The sequence below is a fragment of the Dendrobates tinctorius genome, unplaced genomic scaffold (genome assembly GCF_039654945.1).
Source record: "Dendrobates tinctorius isolate UK_male_01 unplaced genomic scaffold, ASM3965494v1 ptg000155l, whole genome shotgun sequence".
In the NCBI taxonomy this organism is placed as follows: domain Eukaryota; kingdom Metazoa; phylum Chordata; class Amphibia; order Anura; family Dendrobatidae; genus Dendrobates; species Dendrobates tinctorius.
In genome coordinates, this window is record NW_027361822.1 from 13107992 (window position 1) to 13128649 (window position 20658).

At 42.5% G+C, this 20658-nt stretch overlaps 1 protein-coding gene across 1 annotated transcript in view; it reads left to right on the top strand.

The window, feature by feature from the left end:
• The window catches only part of LOC141051103 (uncharacterized), a 65788-nt gene extending 53587 nt beyond the window's left edge, over positions 1–12201 (top strand). The window contains exon 6 of the mRNA XM_073547981.1: positions 10561–12201. Within this exon, the coding sequence (XP_073404082.1) occupies positions 10561–11291 (731 nt within the window). The 3' untranslated portion in view covers positions 11292–12201. The remainder of the gene's footprint in view (positions 1–10560) is intronic.
• The last annotated feature ends 8457 nt before the right edge of the window (positions 12202–20658 follow it).

Consider the following 20658-nt stretch of genomic DNA (forward strand, 5'->3'; position numbering starts at 1 on the left):
TTCACTAAAAAAATACTTTAGGTTCAATTTTTTTTATTTTACCAAGGGTATCAGGAGAAATTGGACTGCAAAAGTTTTTGTGCATTTTGTCCTGAGTACGCTGATACATGATATGTGGGGGGGAACCACTGTTTCGGCGCATGGCAGAGCTCAGAAGGGAAGGAGCGCCGTTTGACTTTTACAATGCAAAATTGGCTGGAATTCAGATCGGACGCCATGTCGCGTTTGGAGAGCCCTTGATGTACCTAAACAGTGGAAACTCCCCCCCCAAGTGACCCCATTTTGGAAACTAGACCCACCAAGGAACTTATCTAGATATGTGGTGAGAACTTTGAACTCACAAGGGCTTCACAGAAGTTTATAACGTACAGTGGTACAATTAAAAAATCATATTTTTTCCACAAAAATGATCTTTTCACCCCCAATTTTTATTTTTCCAAGGGTAACAGGACCCTAAAAGTTATTGTGCAATTTGTCCTGAGTACGCTGATACCCCATATGTGGGTGTAAATGACTATTTGGGCGCATGGCAGAGCTCGGAAGGAAAGCAGCGCCATTTGACGTTTTTGGCTGGAATTGAGATCGGACACCATGTCGCGATTGGAAAACCCCTGATGTACCAAAACAGTGGAAACCCCCACAAATGACACCATTTTGGAAACTAGACCCCCCAAGGAACTTATCTAGATGTGTGGTGAGAACTTTGAACCCCCGAGGGCTTCACAGAAGTTTATAACGCCCGGGCGTGAAAATAAAAAAATCGTATTTTTTCCACAAACATGATCTTTTAGTCACCATTTTTTCATTTTCCCAAGGGTACAAGGAGAAATTAGACCCCAAAAGTTGTTGTCCAATTTGTCCTGAGTACGCTGATACCTCATATGTGGGAGAAAACTACTGTATGGGCACACGTCGGGGCTCGGAAGGGAAGTAGTGACGTTTTGGAATGCAGACTTTGATGGAATGGTCTGCGGGTGTCATGTTGCTTTTGGAGAACCCCTGATGTACCTAAACAGTGGAAACCCCCCACAAGTGACCCCATTTTAGAAACTAGACCCCCTAAGGAACTTATTTAGATGTGTGGTGAGCACTTTGAACCCCCCAGTGCTTCACAGAAGTTTATAAATACCGGGCGTGAAAATAAAAATATCGTATTTTTTCAACAAACATCATCTTTTAGTCCCCATTTTTTTTATTTTCCCAAGGGTAACAGGAGATATTGGATCCCAAAAGTTGTTGTCCAATTTGTCCTGAGTACGCTGATACCTCATATGTGGGAGAAAACTACTGTATGGGCACACGTCGGTGCTCGGAAGGGAAGTAGTGACGTTTTGGAATGCAGACTTTGATGGATTGGTCTGCGGGTGTCATGTGCATTTGGAGAGCCCCTGATGTACCTAAGCTATTGAAACTCCCCACAAGTGACCCCATTTTGGAAACTAGACCCCCCCACGGAACTTATCTAGATGTGTGGTGAGCACTTTGAACCCCCAAGTGCTTCACAGAGGTTTATAACGCCTGGGCGTGAAAATAAAAAAAATCATTGTTTTCCACAAAAATGATATTTTTGCCCCAAATTTTTTATTTTCCTAAGGGTAACAGGAGAAATTGGACCCCAAAAGTTGTTTTGCAATTTGTCCTGAGTAGGCTGATACCCTATATGTGGGGGTAAAACACTGTTTGGGCGCATGGCAGAGCTTGGAAGGGAAGAAGCACTATTTGACTTTTTCAGCGCAGAATTGGCTGGAATTGAGATCAGACGCCATGTTGCATTTGGAGAGCACCTGATGTGCCCAAACAGTGGAAGCCCCCCAATTATAACTCCAACCCTAACCCCAACACACCCCTAACCCTAATCTGAGCCCTAACCCTAGCCCTAACCCTAGCCCTAACCCTAGCTCTAACGAGAAAATGGAAGTAAATACATTTTTTTTATTTTATTTTTCCCTAACTAAGGGGGTGATAACGGGGGGTTTGATTTACTATTTATGGCGGCTTTTATATTTGGCAACTGTCACACGCTAAAAGACGCTTTTTATTGTAAAAATAGTTTTTGCATCACCACATATTGAGAGCTATAATTTTTCCGTATTTTGACCCACTGAGTCATGTGAGGTCTTATTTTTTGCGGGACAAGTTGACACTTTTATTGGTACCATTTTCGGGCACGAGACATTTTTTGATCGCTTTTTATTCCGATTTTTGGGACGCAGAATGAACAAAAACCAGCGTTTCATGAATTTCTTTTGGGGGGGTGCGCTTACACCGTTCCGCGTGCGGTAAAATTGATAAAGCGGTTTTATTCTTTGGGTCGGTATGGTTACAGCGATACCTCATTTAGGTTGTTTTTTTGTGTTTTGTCGGTTTTTTGCAATGAAAACAATTTTATATAAAAAATAATTATTTTTGCATCGCTTTATTCTGCGAGCTATAACTTTTTTATTTTTTTGCGGATGATGCTGTATGGTGGCTCGTTTTTTGCGGGACAAGATGACGTTTTCAGCGGTTCATGGATATTTATATGCGTCTTTTTGATCGCGCGTTATTGCACTTTTTGTTCGGTGGTATGATAATAAATCATTATTTTTTGCTTCGTTTTTTATTTTTATTTTTTAAGGGGTTCGCTAAAGGGGTTAACTAATGGGACAGTTTTATAGGGCGGGTCGCTACGGACGCGACGATACCAAATATGTGTACTTTTATTATTTTTTTTTTTTATTTTCAAAAAATGAATTTATTGGGGAATATTTTTTTTTTTTACTAATTTATTTAGCGATTTTTTTAAAATTATTTTTACACTTTTTCACTTTTTTTTTTTTTTTACTTTATTACATAGTCCCTGGTGGGACATCACTGTCCTGTGACAGATCGCTGATCTGTCACATCACAGATCACTGTGACAGATCAGCAATCTGTCACAGGCAGTTCTGCAGACTTCCTCATGCCTGCGCTTTGCAGGCAGTGAGGAAGTCAGCTCCCTACAGGCCCCCGAAGGCCCCTGTCGCCATCTTGGATCCGGGGGCCTGTAGGGAAGAAGTCCCCCGCAGCAGCGCTGCACATTGCGGGGGGATCAGGGAAGCACGGAGGGAGCCCCCTCCCTGCCGATGCTTCCCTTTAACTCCCGGTACACCGCAATCGTGTTTGATCGCGGTGTACAAGGGGTTAACGTGTCGGGGCGGTCCGTGACCGCCCCTGACACATTGTGGCGGGTGTCAGCTGTGATAATCAGCTGACACCCGGCCGCGATCAGCGGCGCTCACCACGTGGGAGCAGCAGATCGCATTAGACGTACTATCCCGTCCTTGGGAATTAAGTCCCAGGGCACATGGACGGGATAGTACGTCTAATGGCAGAAAGGGGTTAAATGGTCTGCAGAGACTGAGTTGGCATTCCAGGAGCTGAAGCAGGCTGTATGTCGCACCAGACTTCAGCAAGGAGTTAACCGTCCAGACAAATGCGTCAGAAGTTGGCTTGGGAGCCGTGCTGTCTCATGAAGTGAATGGAGAGGAGCATCCTATCCTGTATATGAGCCTGAAGCTCTCTTCATGTGAGAGAAACTGTTAGGTGTCAGGTTTCTGTGTCTGCTCTGCAGGAATCCAGAGCCTCTTATTCCGCGGTCTCCTGCTGTCTATCTACTGCAGAGAAGATTACTTTGCAGCAGACCGCTCCAAAGACTAAGTTCCTCTGTGCTCCTACTGGGCATGCTCACGAGACGATCTCCCATTGGAGATCAGGAGTCATGTGCCCAGGTCCTGCTCCAGATCTCATTGGTCCATCTCGGAGATCTGGAAGGTCCCGCACGGCTATAAAAAGCGCGCATGACCGTTCGGCCATGCGCTAGTATAGACTTTTCAAGCTAAATGTGTGAATGGTGACGGATGTATGACTCTGGTGACTGACTCATTTGAAACCCCTTCCCTCTGATATTACGCATGTGGATAGGGAATTAGTGCAGCAGTCAGCGCCAGTCAGTGGCAAGCCTTAGGCCACTATGCACTCGGCAACTCTTCTCTAGCGTCCGACATTGCGCCTGCCTCCTACCTTTGTCGACTAGCGGCCGAGCCCTACACCGCGCTGCAGTTGCAGTCCTCCTTGGCGTCCGCAGTAGCGACGCCGCACACACGGTAGGTCTAGACGGACGCAGCTCCTCTGTCTTGGGTCCTGCTCCTGTGACCAGATACCGTGTGTGCATTTCCCTGTGGTCTGTGACACTAACAGGCTCAGCGTTTTTGTATGTTTATGTTGCGGCGCCTGTGTGTGTGAACAGAGCCCGCTTTGCGCACTTCGGGTGAAGTATAACCTGTGCGCATTATACCGCCATATTGCTCGTCGTGTCATTACCTAGCAGCGGTGTAACATCTACTGCACGGTGGACCCGGAGCGGCGAACGCACTTTATTATTTATTTTTATTTAGTGCGTTCCACCGTTCCTAACAGAAACTATGCCATCGTCGAGAAGGAGTGCTTGACCATAACACGGGAAATAAATACCCTGAGATACTACCTGCTAGGCCGTAGGTTTAAGCTGGTATCCTACCATACCCCTCTGAGGTGGTTGAGGGAAAAGAAGGGTAAGAATGCTAGGGTGACTAGAGGGTTCTTAGGCCTCCAAGGTTTCACTTTTCACGTTGAGCATAGACCAGGAAAGTTGCACGGGAATACATATGCCCTGTCCAGACTCCCCTGTTTAGTGAGTGAAGGTGCCAAAACCCCCGGCTTTGGGCAGAGGGGGGATATGTGACAAAGTCACTGGTAAGGTAATAGAGGTGAGATATGTGTCACTGCACTTAATGATGTCAGTGATATGAAAACAGAGTATTTTCCTCCAGCACACTACGAGTTGTGAGGGTTAAGGTAAAGTTGCATAGTCGACCGGTTTCATGTGAACCTTCATAGAGCTGGTGGGAGAAGTTCCACTTTATGGCAGAGCTTCCAGAACCTGTGTGATGTCATGATCATGTGATCAGTCACGTGATGGAAACCGTCACATGGTCTTGGGTTAAATAACCAAGCTCTACAGGCAGTCTGGGTTCAGCTAGCCTGGACAGAGGAGTCTCCAGTGTCTTGGTGGCTGAGACAGTGTTCCTGTTTTCTACCTCCGTATACCGTCATGTGAGTTGGAATGCCACAGGGGTGAATAGATATGCACACTGAAGTTTTCCGTTATTTTGTCCTATTTGTTATTTGCTTCACAATAAAAAGAAAGCCAAATGTTACCAGTTGTAGATATGTTCTTTATATGTACTGATGGAAACCATAAAAATAACCATTGAAATTCCAGGTTGTGAGGTAGCAAAACATAAAAAATGCCAAGAAGGTGAATACTTTTGCAAGCCATTGTATCTGAAGATATACTGGCACACGTCTAGACAGAACTGGACTATCACCTAGACATGTGCCAAATCACTAATCGTAATCACTTTGATCATATGTAGTGTATAGATAGTGCATCTTTCCATGGTAATAAAGTTGTGTAGTGTTCTCTTGGTTCTGAAGACCAATGCTATAATTTCTCCCCATCCATTTTGAATCAACCTGTATTGTGAAAAGGATCTAGAAATCACATTTTAACAATATGGCTGTGTTAGCTTTTGTCCTCCAGTGCAAATGATACCTATTTTGTAGAAATCTGATGCGTAGGTCAAGAGAAATGTAATGTAGCATCTATATGTAACAGTGCAGTGTGGATTTTGCACTTGGACTGCTTCAATGTGCACAGATGCTGTATGTCAGAAAGGAGTTTATAGTGTGTGAGACAGACATCGCCTAATAGCAGGTCCCTTATCTTCTCTTTGATCATTTGTCTATATAAATTAGTGAAGACAGGCAGGTGTTGTGAATTCCCTTGCTCGGACTTCTAGGCTGGAGCTCCCTCTGGTGGTTACTGGGAGTAGTGGAGCTGGCCAGTCTGATGGAAGTTTGCCACCTGATGATGATTGGGAATCTGGAATTACTGGCTGGGAGCATATACAGTCATGGCCAAAAGTATTGACATCCCTGCAATTCTGTCAGATAATACTCAGTTTCTTCCTGAAAATGATTGCAAACACAAATTCTTTGGTATTATTATCTTCATTTAATTTGTCTTAAATGAAAAAACACAAAAAGAATTGTCCTAAAGCCAAATTGGATATAATTCCACACCAAACTTAAAAAAGAGGGTGGACAAAAGTATTGGCACTGTTCGAAAAATCATGTGATGCTTCTCTAATTTGTGTAATTAACAGCACCTGTAACTTACCTGTGGCACCTAACAGGTGTTGGCAATAACTAAATCACACTTGCAGCCAGTTAACATGGATTAAAGTTGACTCAACCTCTGTCCTGTGTCCTTGTGTGTACCACATTGAGCATGGAGAAAAGAAAGAAGACCAGAGAACTGTCTGAGGACTTGAGAAACCAAACTGTGAGGAAGCATGAGCAATCTCAAGGCTACAAGTCCATCTCCAATGACCTGAATGTTCCTGTGTCTACCGTGTGCAGTGTCATCAAGAAGTTTAAAGCCCATGGCACTGTGGCTAACCTCCCTAGATGTGGCCGGAAAAGAAAAATTGACAAGAGATTTCAACGCAAGATTGTGCGGATGTTGGATAAAGAACCTCCACTAATATCCAAACAAGTTCAAGCTGCCCTGCAGTCCGAGGGTACAACGGTGTCAACCCGTACTATCCGTCGGCATCTGAATGAAAAGGGACTGTATGGTAGGAGACCCAGGAAGACTCCACTTCTTACCCCGAGACATAAAAAAGCCAGGCTGGAGTTTGCCAAAACTTACCTGAAAAAGCCTAAAACATTTTGGAAGAATGTTCTCTGGTCAGATGAGACAAAAGTAGAGCTTTTAGGGCAAAAGCATCAACATAGAGTTTACAGGAGAAAAAAGAGGCATTCAAAGAAAAGTACACGGCCCCTACAGTCAAACATGGCGGAGGTTCCCTGATGTTTTGGGGTTGCTTTGCTGCCTCTGGCACTGGACTGCTTGACCGTGTGCATGGCATTATGAAGTCAGAAGACTACCAACAAATTTTGCAGCATAATTTAGAGCCCAGTGTGAGAAAGCTGGGTCTACCTCAGAGGTCATGGGTCTTCCAGCAGGACAATAACCCAAAACACACTTCAAAAAGCACTAGAAAATGGTTTGAGAGGAAGCACTGGAGACTTCTAAGGTGGCCAGCAATGAGTCCAGACCTGAATCCCATAGAACACTTGTGGAGAGATCTAAAAATGGCAGTTTGGAGAAGGCACCCTTCAAATATCAGGGACCTGGAGTAGTTTGCCAAAGAAGAATGGTCTAAAATTCCAGCAGAGCATTGTAAGAAACTCATTGATGGTTACCAGAAGCGGTTGATCGCAGTTATTTTGGCTAAAGGTTGTGCAATCAAGTATTAGGCTGAGGGTGCCAATACTTTTGTCTGGCCCATTTTTGGAGTTTTGTGTGAAATGATCAATGTTTTGCTTTTTGCTTCATTCTATTTTGTGTTTTTTCATTTAAGACAAATTAAATGAAGATAATAATACCAAATAATTTGTGTTTGCAATCATTTTCAGGAAGAAACTGAATATTATCTGACAGAATTGCAGGGGTGTCAATACTTTTGGCCATGACTGTAAGTGAACAGGCTTCCCTTGATGGTTGCTGGTGATTTCCTCCTTGTGCATTTTGAGCTCTTCAGCCTCCTGCCTGATCTGCATGGTTCAGTTAAGTGATTCTTTTGCTAATCCTTTGCATCTAATCTAGTTGTGCCTTTTTTTTACTTTCTGGTTTGTTTCGAGGGTTCAGCGTACTCCCTGCTGGGGGCAGCGCTGGGCCCCACTCCATATGTTTCAGCTTGTGCTAGTTTGTTCAGTTCCCTGTTATATTAGTATCTTTTGCTTTGCTTCCAGTTCACACCAGAGTGCTGATCTATCGGGGGTGAGGTCGTGTGGCCTCAGATTTTTTGTATATCAGACGTGTTGGATTTTTCATGGTTTTTGCGAGATTACAGACAGTATCTTTTCTGTCCTGTCCTATTTAGACAGTTTTGGCCCCATCATTTGCTCAGTCTGTTTTCTGCCTGTGCTTCTGTTTCATCTTGTCTCACCGACAATATATGTTTGGGGGCTGTCTATTCTTTTGGGAATCTGCTCCGGGGCAGTTTAGATTTCACCTTTCTGGCTTTAGGCTTAGTCAGTTCTCCGGCTGTGCCGAGGTGTCTAGGGCATCGTAGGAACGTTCCACGGCTACTGCTAGTTGTGTTGTTAGGAACAGGGGTCTGCAATCCGCTGAGTTACCAACCTCTCTGGTCTCCTGGTGGCTTAGCCTGTTCCTGCCATCCTCCTTGGTGACCCATTCATAACAGGCAGGCTGTGGAGTCGGTAAGCCAAGCCTCCGTCTCTGACTCCGACTCCATTGCACCGGTCACTACTGAGCATGTACATAAAGTCCTTCACAGATTCATCTAAACTAAAACCTTTATATTTAGATCATGAACATAACAGACATTTATAGGACATTACATAACTTGCCCAAATTATTATGAAAAAAATACAGCACATCCTGCACTGAACTACTGAGCCCAATTTATTATATATTTTAGAAGTCAGAGTCAGTCCATTCTATATCAACTCCGACTCCGCCACTACGACTCCACATCCCTGGTGACAGGCACACTGAACATAAGAGGAAGTTACATACAACACAGAAGTGAAAACCTGCGAAAGGATAGCCAGAAGGGCCTAACATTATGATCAACTGATTATAAAGCCATTTAAGACAACTGATGGTTTGGCACTTGTTTAACCTATCTTTCCTGACTCTCCCATACACAGGAACCTCCATTCTACTGAGTGCTCCAGTGTCCTCTATGTTAGCACCGTTGCCATACATTTCTCACTGATTGCATGTAATTGTATGTATTTCTGCATTTCTGCATGTGATGCTCATACTTGATGCTGATTACAGTGATGCTGATTACAGTGATGCTGATTGAAACTGCCCTGACCAAAATTACTAATGACTTACTCACAGCCAAAGCTAGCAGACAGTTCTCCATCCTCCTCCTTCTTGACCTGTCCTCTGCCTTTGACACAGTTGACCACTGCCTACTGCTACAGACTCTTTCTTCCCTTGGCATCAAAGACCTTGCCCTGTCCTGGATTTCCTCATACCTTTCTGACCGCACATTCAGCATTTCCCACTCCCACCACCTCCTCATCCCGCCTCCTCTATGTTGGAGTCCCCCAAGGCTCTGTCCTGGGGCCCCTACTTTTTTCCATGCATACTCTTGGCCTAGGACCACTCATAAAGTCCCATGGCTTCCAGTACCACCTGTATGTCACCTCTCTGCTGTCCAGAATCCCGGAGTGTCTATCAGCCATATCCTCCTTTTTCACTTCTCTCTTCCTAAAAATCAACGTAGACAAAACTGAACTCATTATCTTTCTTCTATCTCACGTATGTTCCCTACCCGATCTATCTATTATGGTAAATGGCATCACGCTCTCTCCCGCAATCTGAAATCCGCTGCCTCGGAGTAACTCTCGACTCTTCCCTGTCCTTCAATAGCACACGTCCAATCTCTTGCACCTCCTGTCGCCTCCAACTCAAAAATATTTCCAGAATCCGTCCCTTCCTCAGTCCTCAATCTACTAAAACTCTTGTACATGCCCTCATCATCTCCCGCCTTGACTACTGCAACACTCTCCTCTGTGGCCTCCCTGCTAACTCTCTTGCACCACTCCAGTCTGTCCTCAATTCTCCTGCCTGACTAATCCACCTCTCTCCTCGCTATTCCCCTGTCTCCCCCCTCTGCAAATCCCTCCATTGGCTCCCAATTCCCCAACAAATCCAATTCAAACTACTAACACTGACCTACAAAGCCATCCACAACCTTTCCCCTCCCTATATCTCTGAACTAATCTCCCAATATCTTCCCTCACGTAATCTTCGATCCTCCCAAGACCTCCTACTCTCCTCCACACTTATTCGTTCCTCACACAACCGCCTCCAAGATTTCTCCCGAATATCCCCTATCCTCTGGAATGCCATGCCTCAACACGTCCGATTATCCACCACCCTTGGATCCTTCAAACGGAACCTGAAAACCCATCTTTTCAGGAAAGCTTACAGCCTGCAATAACCATTCTGCCGCCTCACCACCACCTGAGCTGCCGCCTCATCACCACCAGAGCTGCTGCACCCCCGACCTTCTGTCTCTTCCCCACTATCCCGTAGAATGTAAATCTGCAAGGACAGGGTCCTCTCTCCTCTGTACCAGTCTGTCATTGTAAATTTGTTTACTGTTAACAATATCTATAACATTGTATGTAACCCCCTTTTCATGTACAGCACCATGAAATTAATGGCGCTATATAAATAAATAATAATAATAATTACAGTAATTGATATATTTTGAAAATGTTTCCATTTTTTTCATAATTCTCATATCATCAACACTTCTGTCGATCCTTCTGTTTTTCATAATTTCATGACTTTTCCTACTTTGTGTTGCAATTTCAATGTTGAGGAATGTAATATCATTGAAATACTAAAGTTTTTCAAGAAACTCCTTTTTATTTTGGCAGGTGATTGTATTAGGAACTTCGAGGGACATGTGATATCTACAGTGAAAGTAGATGATTGTCATATACCACAAGAGTATGGTATTGTCCCAGATATATTTCCACCCCTTCACAACAAAGATGTACCATCTAATCCTTTACCGCAGGGCCTATCTTCATCACAGACTGTTAAGCAAAATAAAAATAAAAGATTGGATGTTAAACATCAGAGATCTCACACAGGGAAAACTCCATATTCATGTTCTGAATGTGTGAAAAGTTTTGATCGGAAGTTGAGTCTTGCTATGCATCAAAGAATTCACAAAAGGGAAAAGTCATTTTCATGTTCAGAATGTGGGAAATGTTTTGCTAGGGAAGTGAGTCTTGTAATGCATGAGAAACGTCACGCACAGGAAAAGCCATTTTCATGTTCAGAATGTGGAACGTCTTTTAGCCAGAAATCAAGTCTTGTTGCACATCAGAGAATTCACACCGGGGAGAAGCCATATTTATGTTCAGAATGTGGGAAATGTTTTAATCAAAGATCACATCTTGTTACACATAAGAGAACTCACACAGGGGAGAAGCCATTTTCATGTTCAGAATGTGGGAAATGTTTTCTCCAGAAATCACATCTTGTTACACATCAGAGAAGTCACACTGGGGAGAAGCTATTTTCCTGTTCGGAATGTGGGAAATGTTATGGAGCTAAAATAAATCTCATTATACATCAGAGAAGTCACATAAAGGAGTAGTCACTTCTAAGTTTAGAATAAAGAAAAAAAATTACTGGGACAACCAGTTTTGCTTACCAAAAACAATTCACACAAGGGCAAAGCAATGTTCATGCCCTTAATGTCGGAAATGTTCTGTCTACAACAAACATATTCTTAAACGTTTGTTGACATTTGCACGCCATACATTGGTGGGTGCCGACTGTTATATAACTATCACGCAAGCGTAAGTGAAGCAATCAGAGCCAGCACTAATAGCAGCTTATTAACCCCTTAAATGCATCTGTAAATAGTTACAGTGACATTGTAGTGGATAGATAGAGGGGGCATTCTTTCCATCACCCAATGGCTTCAATTGTGTTGTCAAGGCATCCAGATGCTGTGTTACAATACGGTTTGGTTTCATAGGAAATCATTTATTTTTCAAGAGACGGCAATATTGTAAAAGCAATTGCATGTTAACATTATTTTAGCAGAGATATAGAAAAAAATTGTAAAAAAAAAAAAAATGTAATATAAAATACAAGAATATAAAAGTTCAAATCATATTATGTAATCATAGTATTTTTCTAATGGTATATACTACTATTTATGTGCCAGCTACATTCCAGCTTTATAAAATCATATTTTGTTTTGTATTTTTCAATTTAAAAATCCCATGGCTACCTGCCGAAATTGATAGAATGTTATGTTTTGCTTGTGCATTGATTAGGTTTTACTGGTGTGCAACATTCTTTGCTTTGAGTATGTGCAGAAGACCAGTGACTAAATCCGAATATCGATTTAAACTCTGTATTCTTTTGTAGCAGGTCAGATCCCTCTCTCATATTCTTAGGGGTCTCTCTATATATATGCCTTTTATATCGTTTATTTATAGATCTCCTTTAATTGTAACTTTTATTGAAAATAAATTACGTTTTTATTCAAATAACTTGTGAATAATGGATTTCTGCTAGGAAATGCAAGAAGCCTATTCTAGTAAGCATTGTACCCATGCCCATTTTCATCATACAAAGAGCAGGCAACTCTCCGTACAATGATCTATCATACAGATTATGTCGAAATAGTGCAACAGATAGATCAAGAGTGCCACATAAACATAGAATAAAATCCAAAATACTTTATTTCAAAATATGAAATAACAAATATAAAAGGGGTGCCTCAAACCAAAAAACATTCAAATGGAGAGAACGGCTACAGCAGTAGGCTAGGATATTAGTTGTACATATATTTAAACCATATTTGGCATTCAGAGCACATTTCTTGCACGTATATTCAGATTACATAACCAAATACTTCTGTATACATTTACATTGAGGATAATGATCCCACATTTGCATGAAGTCTAGATAACATTGCAAACAGCAGTGAAAGAGGGGGTAAGAGGGTAATGTCCCACAACAAGAAAATCTTTTTTTGGTCATATGTGTGGCAGTGACCAAATTGTCAAAAAATGTTAACGTGTATTGGAATGATCAGATTTCAACAAATACTGCAAAATACTTAAAGTGCCAGTGCAGAGGTACCGTGGGTATGGAAAGTATTCAGACCCCTTTAAATTTTTCACTCTGTTTCATTGCAGCCATTTGGTAAATTCAAAAAAGTTCATTTTTGTTCTCATTAAGGTACACTCTGCACCCCATCTTGACTGGAAAAAAATCAGAAAATGTAGAAATTCTTTTGCAAATTTATTAAAAAAGGAAAACCGAAATATCACATGGTAAGACGTATTCAGACTCTTTGCTCAGTATTGAGTAGACGCACCCTCTTGAGCTAGCACAGCTATGAGTCTTCTTGGGAATGATGCAACAAGTTTTTCACAGCTGGATTTGGGGATCCTCTGCCATTCTTCCTTGCAGATCCTCTTCAGTTCTAACAGGTTGGATGTTGAACGTTTTCAGGTCTCTCCAGAGATGCTCAATTTAGGTCAGGGCTGTGGCTGGGCCCATCAAGAATGGTCACAGAGTTGTTCTGAAGCCACTCATTTGTTATTTTAGCTGTGTGGTTAAGGTCATTGTCTTGTTGGAAGGTGAACCTTTGGCCAAGTCTTAGGTCCAGAGCACTCTAGAAGAGGTTTTCATCCAGGATATCTCTTGTACTTGGCCACATTCATGTTTCCTTCAAGGAAAACCAGTCGTCCTGTCCCTGCAGCTGAAAAACACCCCAATAGCATGATGCTGCCACCACCATGTTTCACTGTTGGGATTGTATTGGATAGGTGATGAGCAGTGCCTGGCTTTCTCCACACATACCGCTTAGAATTATCACCAAAAAGGTCTTTTATTTCTCATAGTCTGGGAGTCCTTCATGTGTTTTTTAGCAAACTCTATGCAGGTTTTCATATGTGTTGCACTGAGGAGAGGCTTCCATCGGGCCACTCTGCCATAAAGGTCCAAATGGTGGAGGGCTGCAGTGATAGTTGACTTTGTGGCATCTGTGGAGCTCAGCCACAGTGATCTTGGGGTTCTTCTTTACCTCTCTCACCAAGACTTTTCTCCCACTATTGCTCAGTTTGGCTGGACGACCAGTTCTAGGAAGAATTCTGGTGGTCCATTTAAGGATTATGGAGGCCACTGTGCTCTTAGGAACCTTGAGTACTACAGAAATTCTTTTGTAATCTTGGTCAGATCTGTGCCTTGCCACAATTCTGTCTCTGAGCTCCTTGGCCAGTTGCTTTGACCTCATGATTCTCATTTGGTCTGACATGCACTGTGAGCTGTGAGGTGTTATATAGACCGGTGTGTGCCTTTACAAATCAAGTCCTATCAGTTTAATTAAACACAGCTAGGCTCCAATGAAGGAGTAGAACCATCCCAACGAGGATCACAAGGAAATGGACAGTATGTGCCTTAAATATGAGTTTCTGAGCAAAGGGTCTGAATACTTATGACCATGTGATATTTCGGTTTTTCTTTTTTAATAAATTTGCAAAAGAATTTCTGCATTTCTGTTTTTATTTCAGTCAACATCAGGTGCAGAGTGAACATTAATGAGAACATAAATTAACATTTTTTGAATTTACCAAATGGCTGCAATGAAACAAAGAGTGAAAAATTCAAAGGGGTCTGAATACTTTCCTTACCCACTGTATATATTTTTCATTTGTTGATATAGTTTTAAAGACCGCAGCTTATATTACTTTCAGTACATATGCCCAATTGCACCTAGAGACAGGAGCCCATAATATCACTCTGGCAATGCGGAGGTATATGTATTCCTATTGAAGACTACAGCCTGTATGCGGGTATGTTACACATTGTATGCTCAATTACACATTGTGAGGCAGTGACCGGTGTTATATGCAAGGGTCGCTATGTGTCCCCCAAGATGCGCACAGAAGCGTATTGAGGCTGTGGGAGTGCATTGCAGTCACAGGCATAGCTATGATTGCAATGCAAAATAAAAGTAAGTTGGTCTTGGGTAAGCTATTTGTCTAAGGCAGACTTAGGAAAACCTGCCAGGGGCTTTTATCTTGGAAACAGTCTACAGGATAGTAGTAGTGCAGTCCGTTTCCTTCCTGGCCAGGTTTTCCATATGGCCTATGGCTACAGGTTCCTTGCGAAAACCCCTGAAGCAAAGGGTTGGGTGTGTCAGTTTCATTTTGCAAGCATGCAGAGCAGAAGGCTCTGCAGAGCTCAATCTGTGTGAAGCAACACGGAGCCTAAGCTGTGCCTAGAGGCCTGGCACCCTCAGCGCACATGGCTGTGCAGTCGCCCATGGCAACTGGTCCCGATTAAGGACTGCCTTGTTTCCCGGCTGCGATCCGGAGGATACTATTTACTTTTCTGTATGTGAGCATGCTGTCCATTAAAGAGACTTTGTTTTTGTGAACTTTCCTGGGTCACTGCCTGTCTCTCACACTGCACCAACCCTGCTGCACTACAACATGGAAACAATAACATCCAGCTGTCTGATGAGTGTATCGAGGTAGACACACATCCTGCTGGCAGTGAATAGTAAGATGTCAAAACAGGATGAAACAGTGCTGGAGCTGGATCAAGTAAGAGAATTAAAAATGGTAAAGTAAGTGTAGACTTATCCATCAATGAATGTCAATTGGACCCATGGTAAGTGTCATAAGTGCCTACATATACAGTGGGTATGGAAAGCATTCAGACCACTTTAAATTTTTCACTCTTTGTTTCATTGCAGCTATATGGTAAATTCAATAAAGTTCATTTTCTTCTCATTAATGTACACTCTGCACCCACCTTGACTGAAAAAAAACAGAAATGTATACATTTTTGCAAATTAAAAAAGAAAAACTGAAATATCACATGGTCATAAGTATTCAGACCCTTTGCCTGGAAACTCATATTTAAGTGACATGCTGTCCATTTCCTTGTGATCCTCCTTGAGATTGTTCTACTCCTTCGTAGGAGTCAAGCTGTGTTTAAATAAACTGATAGGACTTGATTTGTAAAGGCATACACCTGTTTATATAAGACCTCACAGCTCACAGTTCATGTCAGACCAAATGAGAATCATGAGGCCAAAGGAACTGGCCAAGGAGCTCAGAGACAATTGTGGCAAGGCACACATCTGGCCAAGGATACAAAAGAATTTCTGCAGTACTCAAGGTTGCTTAGAGCACAGTGACCTCCATAATCCTTAAATGGAAGACGTTTGGGACCACCAGAAGTCTTCCTAGACCTGGCTGTCCAGTCAAACTGAGCAATCGTGGGAGAAGAGCCTAGATGAGAGAGGTAAAGAAGAACCCCAAGATCACTGTGGCTGAGCTCCACAGATGCAGTAGAGAGATGGGAGAAAATTCCTCAAATTCAACTATCACTGCAGCACTCCTCCATTTGGGCCTTTATGGCAGAGTGACCTGACGGAAGCCTCTCCTCAGTGCAAGACATATGAAAGCCCGCTTAGAGTTTGCTAAAAATCACATGAAGGACTCCCAGACTATGAGAAATAATGACCCTGTAACACTTAGCGATGTACCAGCGATCCCGACCAGCGATATGACGCTGTCAGGATCGCTGGTACATCGCTAAGTGGTCACTAGTGAGCTGCCACACAGGCAGATCTCACTAGCGACATCACTGGGGACGTGGGTCGCTACTTACCTGTCACACCAGGCGATCCTGCGTCCTCCCGCCCGGCTCCACGCGTCGCTCATCACAGCAGGAAGCGGACGACGAGAAACAGTCCTGAACGTTCTCGCGCGATCAGCGATAAGCAGCGGGTGAGCGGGTTGTAGGTAAGTATCACACACAGCGATATCACTAGCAATATCGCTATAACGTCACTAGTTATAGCGATATTGCTAGCAATATCTCTTTGTGTGACAGGCCCTTAAGACTCTCTGGTCTGATGAGATGAAGATAGAATTATCACCAAAAAGTTCTAAGTGGTATGTGTGGAGAAAGGCAGGCAATGCTCATCACCAAACCAATACAATCCCAACAGTGAAACATGGTGGTGGCAGCATCATGCTATGGGGGTGTTTTTCAGCTGCAGGGACAGGAAGACTGATTGCAATTAAAGAAAACAAGAATGCGGCCAAGTGCAGAGAGATATCCTGGAAGAAAACCTCTTCCATAGTGCTCTGGACCTCAGTCTTGGCCAAAAGTTCACCTTCCAACAAGACAATGACCCTAAGCACACAGCTAAAATAACAAAGGAGTGTCTTCAGAACAACTCTGTGACCATTCTTGACTGGCCCAGCCAGAGCCCTGACCTATACCACAATTGAGCATCTCTGGAGAGACCTGAAAATCTCTGCCCACCAACGTTCACCATCCAACCTGACAGAACTGGAGAAGATCTGCAAGGAAGAATGGCAGAAGATCTGCAAATCCAGGTGTGAAAAACTTGTTGCATCATTCCCAAGAATACTCATGGCAGTACTAGCTCAAAAGGGTGTTTCTACTCAATAGTCAGCAAAGGGTCTGAATACTTATTAGCATGTGAAATTTCAGTTTTTCTCTTTTAATAAATTTGCAAAAATTTCCGTTTTTTTCAGTCAATATGGGGTGCAGAGTGTACATTAATGAGAAAAAAATGAATTAACATTTTTGAATTTACCAAATGGCTGCAATGAAAGAGTGAAAAATGTTAAGGGGTCTGAATACTTTCCATACCCACTGTATATCCAAGCATCTGAGAGACATACACAGAAGTATGGTAAGTGTCTCAGATCCACCCATTAGTGCAAAAAAGAAGAAATGGAGAAACAAAATCCTAAACATATGAAATAAGCGAATGTGACCCGTGATTACAGATAATGTAAATAATATTTATTAAAAGAGGAATGAATAGTCCAAATTTTACGTGCAACCAGTCACAAAGGGCATCATAAAGGAGTTACATGTAGACATTTGCTGGTGGGTAATTTCTTGCGAATTCTGACTGTAAAATTACTTTAGTGTGGTGACTCACCAATTGAGAAGTTCAAAGTGGAGTGTAAAACAGTCACATGAAGCATGTACCAGTTATAGGTGGGTGATTTTTTTTTTTAAATGTTGTGGCCATAAGGATTTTTTTTACAGAGTTGCCCAATGATAGAAACTACAATAAGTGGTATTTTATAGGCGAGTTCTCTCCATGAGATAGATGGAAAATCCTACTCTGGAGATACGATCATAGAATGCAATAGGTGGTGTTTTGAAAGCTACATTCTATGGGGGAGATGGCAAGTCCTATTCTGGACATACGGTCATGTAACACGAACAAGTGACATGCTTGTATGTCATATGTAAATCCGCCACCCACTTCTGACCAGGTATGTTCATGTATGACTTTTACATCCTCCCCAATTAGAAGTTGTGGAGAGTATAATCTCATCACAGCTAGCAGAAATGTGTAAAGACTCAATGTCTGAATCCATTCCTAGATTCATACCAAAGATATTTTTCTCTAGTCCCTTCTATATTTTCTAAGGGAATTCCAACTGAGGAAACCATATATCCTGGGTCTTCAAATATTTACAGTAAAGGGCTTCTTGGTGTCATTGTTTTTGGTTGTCTCTCATGAAATGTAGATGTATATTATCTGCTTCATAGAAGGTGAATCCAAGTCCAACTCTGTCACTTCCAGGGAGGTGGTATTAGTCATGGTGTAAGTTCCTCCCCACACTTTGTCCTTCCATCTTTACTTTTGTGAAAAGTTCAGAGGAAACATCAGGAGGATTCCCACTGACTCTAAGTAATGTCGTTATCGGTACTTGATGACATGTACATCTAGGTGAGACAAGATCAATTAAAAACATGTACACAAATAAACTCATACATAACATAAACCACAATCCCACCCCTGCAACAGTGACACAAACTAAAAAAACTGGATAAAAGTATGTAAAAAGCTGATACCCAAATGTGAAAACGAAAATATAAACCCACTGATCACAAGAACGCTCCAAACCCAAGGTTCTCATTGAGGCCTTGGGGGGGCTTAGGGTGCCCAGTCTGAAAATCCATCGACTTTCCACCTGTGCAAGAATTTTAACCAAGTTACCACCCCTGGGTCCCACAAATACCATGTCAATACCTTTTACTTTCAAGGTGCGGGGGTTACATTCATAGAAATTTTTGCAATGTCTCGGAATGGTCTTTAAATTAGTGATGTCTTCCATTGTCTTGGCCTTCTCTATATCCAAAAAATGCTCACAGATCCAGATCTTAAGCACTCGAGTAGTAAGGCCCACATATACTTTGCCCTATGGACATGTTGCGTGATAAATGACACCCTTGAGGTGCATGTAATGAATTTCCTAATTTTGTACGTCTTAGATTCGTCAAATTTCTTAAAGCATTTAGCTGTCATGCAATTCGAGCACGCCTTACATCGGCCACAAGGGAAGAGGCCAGGCATTCTTGCATCAATCTCTAGTGGTTTAAATCAGAATATCGATTTAAACTGTATTCTTTTGTAGCAGGTCAGATCCCTTTCTCATATTCTTAGGGGACTCTCTATATACATGAATGAATTACTGCTGCGCTTAGAGTCACTGGTATCTATTGTCTTACTCAAATGGATTTGAAGAGAAAAAAAAAAAAAATCAAAGTCCAGAGCACAATAAAAGAACCAGGCTTGGACAGAAAACAACAATAAGTAACACTAAAAAGTCATATATATCCCTTTGGATGCTTAATGCCAATTGTAGTGCAAGAAACCAAGATTACCTTGTAAAGCAGTAGGGGTTAACAGCCACAGAGGGGGAGGGCAAGCTCAGTCTCACAAGTGAACGCTGCTGATTCGGTGTTTGGAGATCCCAAAAGTCCTTCTGTAAGTAATAACACTCCTCCTCCTCCCCCCCCCCCATGGGTTGCTGATTAAATGCTTCTTGCTTAAGAACTGCAGTAATCCTGTTAGCGATGCTACCCCGGCCGGTGGCAGCAGTCGCTCTAATGGCAGGCTGGGTGGGAAAACACACTGAACTAGGTGCCTGAACTTCACACTATGACTCTCTATATACGCCTTTTTATATAGCTTATTTATAGATCTCTTTTAATTGTAACTTTTATTCAAAATAAATTACATTTTTATTCAAATCACCTGTGAATAATTTATTTCTGCTAGGAAATACAAGAAGCCTATTCTGTAGCTCTGGGTCTTGTGAGGATCATTCATTCTTCAGGGTGGGCCATTTATATGGATACACCTATATAAAATGGGAATGGTTGATGATATCAATTTCCTGTTTGTGGCACATTAGTATATGGGAGGGGCATGTCAATGGCTGTAAACAAAGAGACACTTGTAAATAACTCATAAAAGAATAAAGTTACATTAAAAACAAGCACACCATTGTTTTTCTTGTGAAATTCTCAATAAGTTTGATGTGTCACATGACCCTCTTCCCATTGGAAAAAAGTTAGATCCAAAATGGCCGACTTCAAAATGGCTGCCATGGTCACCACCCATCATGAAAAGTTTTTCCCCTCCCATATACTAATGTGCCACAAACAAGAAGTTTATCACCAACCATTCCCATTCTATTTAGGTGTATCCATATAAATGGCCCTCCCTGTACAATAGAATTAGTTCTCGAGGGATCGCGACGTCTCGCGGTCATTCGCGACGTCTCGCGGTCATTCGCGATGATGTTGCGCTCCGACGTCATCGCGAATGACCGTGAGACATCGCGATCTCGCGAGAACGGACGCCATTGCGGTCATTCTCACAAAGGATTACTGGGATCGGGAGCGTGGAGAGAAGCGGGAAGGCTGCACGGGACGTCGGAAGGTAAGAATAACAATATTTTTTATTTTAAATTCTATTTTTTACAGGGATATTGTACCCAGAGCCCGGAGGACTGTCTCCTCTCCTCCAGACCGTGGGTACCAAATGCAAATGTTCTGCTTACTTTTCGCATGGTGGGCACAGCCTCATGCGGAAAGTAAGCAGAACAATGCATTCCTATGGGTGCGGGATCTCC